At 41.0% G+C, this 6,000-nt stretch overlaps 1 protein-coding gene across 1 annotated transcript in view; it reads left to right on the forward strand.

Moving 5' to 3' along the window:
- LHCGR (luteinizing hormone/choriogonadotropin receptor) overlaps positions 1-5,736 on the forward strand; it is a gene marked incomplete at both ends in the record, with an annotated part of 52,860 nt that extends 47,124 nt beyond the window's left edge. Inside the window, one exon of the mRNA XM_081068672.1 lies at positions 4,596-5,736. Within this exon, the coding sequence (XP_080924798.1) occupies positions 4,596-5,736 (1,141 nt within the window). The remainder of the gene's footprint in view (positions 1-4,595) is intronic.
- Positions 5,737-6,000: the final 264 nt, after the last annotated feature.

Here is a 6,000-nt window from a genome sequence, read left to right on the forward strand (position 1 = left end):
TGCATGCAAAGAAACTCAGGAAGCCATATCTCATTCTGTGTGCCCCTTATTATTATTATCAGTGCCCACAATTTTCTTTTGATAAAAGTCTTGGTTAGGGGGATATTTGCAAAGCATTTTTAATAGCTTTAAAATGGGAAATTTCCGTGTAAGTGGCATCCAGTTGATCAGGTATCTCGTTCAACTGGATAAAAAAAAAAAACTCTCTTAAAAAGTACCTACATGTTCATTCTACAATTAAATTCTCCTCAGAAATTAAAATTCTATTTACAAGTATTTTGATGTCACTAAGCGCTTGTTTGAATGACAGCTTCGTTTGCAGGAATTTTCACTAGTCACATGGTCAGCAGTCTACAAAGATTAACTGATGGATGGTAGACACAACTTCTAGAAGGAGCTACTTCCTTCAAAGAGACTTACCACCACCTTGACCACTCTGCTCTGGAACATAAAATTACTGCGCCTTACCGCTATCACTAACATACACTGGATGGGAGCAATGTTTCCATTCTACTGATTTTTTAAACATTTTTCCTGGCTGCCTTGGCATTTCCCACACCTTCAAATGTAAAAGAGCGTGCCTCAAAGTATAACCCCAGGGTCCCCATGCCACATTTCCTGTGATTTCGAAGTTTCATTATTCCCCCCATGTGTCCTTCAGGCTGCAAAGCCAGTGCCCTTCTAAGATACCTTGCCAATCTCCATTCCCTCTTCTACATCTTTTTTCTTTTCTCTTCCCCCCACCCCACACATCAGTCTACAAGTTACACAGAGGCCAGCAGTAGGGAAGTATGATGAAAGGGCCCTGAGCTTCTTTGCTCCTCAGAGCTAGATATGAATCCTTGGCTGTGGTGTTCCTGTAACACTGGGTATCCCTGGACAGCACTTATCTTTTCCGAGACTTTTGTCCTCATCGGTAAGGGACAGCAGACATATCATTTGGCTTTTAGTGCTATGACAGTGAAGGGAGTTGTTGAAGAATGTGACAGGATCTAGGGTACATTATAAATATTATGCTCTGAATCCTTCTTTTCTTTTTCTTTTAATTAGGTCTTTCACCATCTAGTCTCCAGTGTCCCCTTTCCTCACCCTTCCCACTCTTCTCTTTTGATATTCTCTCCATCAGTCACCATCCACATAACTCTTTTGCAACCATATGGCTTTTCTGTCATCATCAGGAAACCACTTCTGGATACAACGGTAGCACCAAGGGGTGATTTGGGGGCGTGGAGACTGTAGCTCACTCTCAATGATCCTCACTAGCCCTCACCATAAGCCTTCCCAAATGAGCATACAATCTCATGATTGTTAGGCTAACACTACCTTCAAACAAGTCCCCTCATCTTCAGCATCCCCCAAACTACCTGAAATTAATACACAATCTAAGTAAGAAGAGTGTGCTTCCTGTAAAAACATTTATGATAAATCCCCTTCCTCCGCTTCCCAACAGACTGCTATTCCTAAATCCCTAGAGTTGAGAAATTCTAGAGCCAGCCCCTCCGCCTAGCCTGCTCTCCCCAAGATATCATGGTGTCCTGTACTGCTATGACTCTCTTAAGTGCTGGTATTTTCTCCTTTCTTTGTTCATTGTGACTGAAGTAGGGGTGCTACTGCTTCCCCTCCTCCTGACTCAGTATTGCTAAGCCTGTATGTCCATTCACATTCCCTGCATAAGCCGTCAGTACTAACGACAGTTCTGTGCTGGGTTTTGTCACTAAGCATGCTGCTGCCCTCAGGAGCCATCCCAGGACACAAAGGTAAGTAGCAGCATGTGGATATCTGGTCTGAAGACAAATAACCAAGTAGGAAACTGCTAGACATATGCCCAACAGCGCATAGAAAGAAAAGGCAAAGGACCAGGAGAGTGGGAGAGGAAATATGTTTGACCTCTTAATATGTTTGACACAATTTATTCCGAAATCATGGCAGAATTTTCAGAAGCTTTTGAATTAGTGCTTTTAGCAGCTGAATTGGTTTTGATAAGGGGAAAGGAATAAGGGAAATGAAGGCAGTGATTGTTGGAAAGTTTTCACCTGGTTTAATAAAGGCTATTATTTTGGAATCATCCAGGGACCTTGCTTAAAATGTAGATTCCTGGGCTCTGTCCCTAGACAGTTTGATTCAGGATTTGAAGTAAAGCCAGGCATCTACATTTTGCAAACACCCTGGGGATTCCGCTGGAAGTGCCTTAAGGACCACACTTCGAAAAACACCGATTGAGAGATGGTGAAATAGAGGAAAGGACCTCGGACGATGGGTATGACAACCTACTGCTGCCACTAGAGCCTAGTGCTGAGGAATCTCAGGCAGGTCATTACCTCCTTTAATCGTGGTTTCCTTACCAATAAAATGAGGGGTTCACTGAGATAGTCCTTAAGGACCTTTCTAATGCTAAGAAATAACCTATCTTCTTTAATCGTTCTTTATAACCACCATAGCTCTTTAAAAAATTAAAAAATAGGTAATTATATTGATGTGCATGAGATGAAGACAAACAAATGTGCTACTTACATTATTAAATATTTTATTATTAAATAAAACAGGTGAGGTTCCTTTGCAGTCTTCTGCACATAGCAATAGTGCTTCTCTAGTTCCAAATGGGTTTCTATGATATTCTAGCACCTTTTTGGAGTCCCAGGTCATAGATATCTTTTTCTTCTTTTTTTTTAATCTGTGTTCTTTCGCTTCAGTAATTGTATTGCTCAAATACATCATTTCATCCACTCACTGAATTAGATACACACTTCCTTAGAGAGTGCATGAGAAGCTAAGTGTTGAGAGTGGAGAAAAATACTCATTTAACGTGTTAGGAACCTTCAGGTGAAATCCTTATTTATAATGGCCCTGCAGAAGAAAAAATTATGCCCCATTCTCCAGCTCCCAGGATTATAGTAGCAAACGGTGGGCAAAGAGAGAATGCATTGGGCCTACAAACATACTATATACAGTCCCTGTCCCTATATCCCCTCAGTTCCTCTCAGAGCCAGAATCACTCTGGTTTATTCATCCCACAAACATTTATTGAATGATCACTCTGAGCCAAAGTACTGAGCCAAAGGCACTGAGATTTCAGAAAGAAATAAAACCTAGCCCCTGCCTTCAAGGAGCTAATAAACTATTTAAGATATACACGCACAACGGCAATATGGTTTGATAATTACATTAGTACTTAAGTGCAGCCATGGCACAGGGAAGGAGTAATAAACTTCTTGGAATGGTTGAATCAAGAAAGACGGTCACAGAGGAGCGTATCTTTAAAGATGAGGAGGAATTCACCAGCGAGATGAGGAAAGAAAAAAGAAATAATGCATACGTACTAGGACTGAGGGATGAAACATTAGAACTTACTCTGAGAACCACAAGTCATGTCATGTGACCGAAAGAAAGGTCGCACAGGGGATTTGCAAGATAATTATAAGAACCCCTAACATTCACTGAGCACTTAATACACATCAGACATTATTCTAAACATTCTACATGTGTGGATGCATTTAATCCTTGCACAACCCTACCAAGGATGGTATAATTATCCCTATTTGGCAAATGAAGAACTTGAGACACGAAGCTGTTAAGTAACTCTCCTGGTTTACACAGCCTGTAAAGACTAGAACCCAGGTGGCCTTCCTCCAGGGCCCATGTTCTGAATTGTGGAGCACTACTGCTTCCTGGAGACGAGACCATTAAAGGAGGCAGAACCCAGATCGGGGAGAGACGTGGAGGTCATCACGAGTCTGGATTTTATCCCATAGCCAGCGAGAACCTAGGGAAAGTTTGAACTCACAGATTTGTGCTTATGAAAGGCTGTTCCAGGAGGAATGTACCAATGGACTGGAAGATGGCTAAAATTGGAGGAAGGATGACAGGAAGAAATCAAACGTAACTGGACCTAAGAGAGGGTGAAAACCTGAACTCACACAGTAGCAGTGGGGTTGGAATTGTCCTTCACCAGGGACAGAGTCCCTCTTCAGTCTGCTCTCTGAATTTGATTTATATCCCTAAGGAGTATCAGTTTTCACCATTTCTTCTTATTGTCCACACGACATTCTTCCTCTGCTTCTGTTTCTAGTCATCTATCCTTGGTTTCTGTTTCTCAACGGGGCTATTTGGCTAGCAGGGACTTAAGTGCAAGCAAGTCCACCAGCAGCCGACTATCTTCAGCGTGAGCCTTCCAATCCCACTTGTGTCCGACCACAGACAGCTTGATAGCATTTTGGTTGGCAACTAAATGAGATAAATAGCTAAGAAAATGCCAAGAAAGAATTCTTTTTGATTTAACAAGCATATATTGTGTCTCTAAATTTGTTTCCAAAGAAAATCATGCTCTGTAAACAGCTTCATTAAGTCTTTGCATCAGTGTATAAAATCCATATATAAAAGAGTCTAAATGATTTTGTATTCCCTTCTTAAAAAACTCCTACATCAATTCAGAGTTCTCAGCTAATTTAACAAATAAACGTTAAGATTGAGACTGTTGTGGCTTTGTTTCCTTTAGTTTCCTAGGCTTTAAAAAAACACTAAGGATGGTTGAATTTTTAAAAAACTAATTAGAATCATGGAAAATCTCTTTACATTGAGCCTAACTATTCTTCTTACAGTTATTCTGCCATCTTTGCTGAGAGCGAACTGAGTGGCTGGGATTATGACTATGGTTTCTGCTCACCCAAGACACTCCGATGTGCTCCGGAACCAGATGCTTTTAATCCTTGTGAAGATATTATGGGCTATGACTTCCTTAGGGTCCTGATTTGGTTGATTAATATCCTAGCCATCATGGGAAACATGACTGTCCTCTTTGTTCTCCTGACCAGTCGTTATAAACTGACAGTGCCCCGTTTTCTTATGTGTAATCTCTCCTTTGCAGACTTTTGCATGGGGCTCTATCTGCTGCTCATTGCCTCAGTTGATTCCCAAACCAAAGGGCAGTATTATAATCATGCCATAGACTGGCAGACGGGAAGTGGGTGTAGCGCTGCTGGCTTTTTCACTGTATTTGCAAGTGAACTTTCTGTCTATACCCTCACAGTCATTACACTAGAAAGATGGCACACCATCACCTATGCTATTCAGCTGGACCAGAAGCTACGATTAAGACACGCCATTCCAATTATGCTTGGAGGATGGGTCTTTTCTACTCTAATTGCCATGTTGCCCCTTGTGGGTGTCAGCAATTACATGAAGGTCAGCATTTGCCTCCCCATGGATGTGGAAACCAGTCTCTCACAAGTCTACATATTAACCATTCTGATACTCAACGTCATGGCCTTCGTCATCATTTGTGCTTGCTACATTAAAATTTATTTTGCAGTTCAAAATCCACGGCTGATGGCTACCAACAAAGACACAAAGATTGCTAAGAAAATGGCCATCCTCATCTTCACCGATTTCACCTGCATGGCGCCTATCTCTTTCTTTGCCATCTCAGCTGCCTTCAAAGTACCCCTTATTACAGTAACCAACTCTAAAGTTTTACTGGTTCTTTTTTACCCTGTCAATTCTTGTGCCAATCCATTTCTGTATGCAATTTTCACAAAGGCATTCCGAAGGGATTTCTTTCTGTTGCTGAGCAAATTTGGCTGCTGTAAACGTCAGGCTGAACTTTACAGAAGGAAGGATTTTTCCACCTACAAAAATGGCTTCACTGAATCAAATAAGCCTTCTCAGTCCACTCTGAAGTTGACCTCATTGCACTGTCAATATACAGCTGTCCTGGACAAGACTCGTTGTAAAGAATGTTAACTGTCACATCGGTAACCACATTATTGAATCCTACTTAAATATGTAAAAAAATTAACTGTACCAGTAATTTGAACAAAGAGTTGGTTTTAGGAAATTATTCTTAGGCACACTAGGCAAAAAGAGACTTACATCTAGCTGTAAGTGTGGGCCATGACCATCAACAGTCTGAAAACTATTTGTCATTGATTGGTACACGATGATACACAGTAGAGAAGTTGAGAGTATTTACAAACTTTTACAGCAATTTCGACAGAGTAATTTTAT

Source organism: Rhinolophus hipposideros (genome assembly GCF_964194185.1).
Source record: "Rhinolophus hipposideros genome assembly, chromosome: 12".
Lineage (NCBI taxonomy): Eukaryota > Metazoa > Chordata > Mammalia > Chiroptera > Rhinolophidae > Rhinolophus > Rhinolophus hipposideros.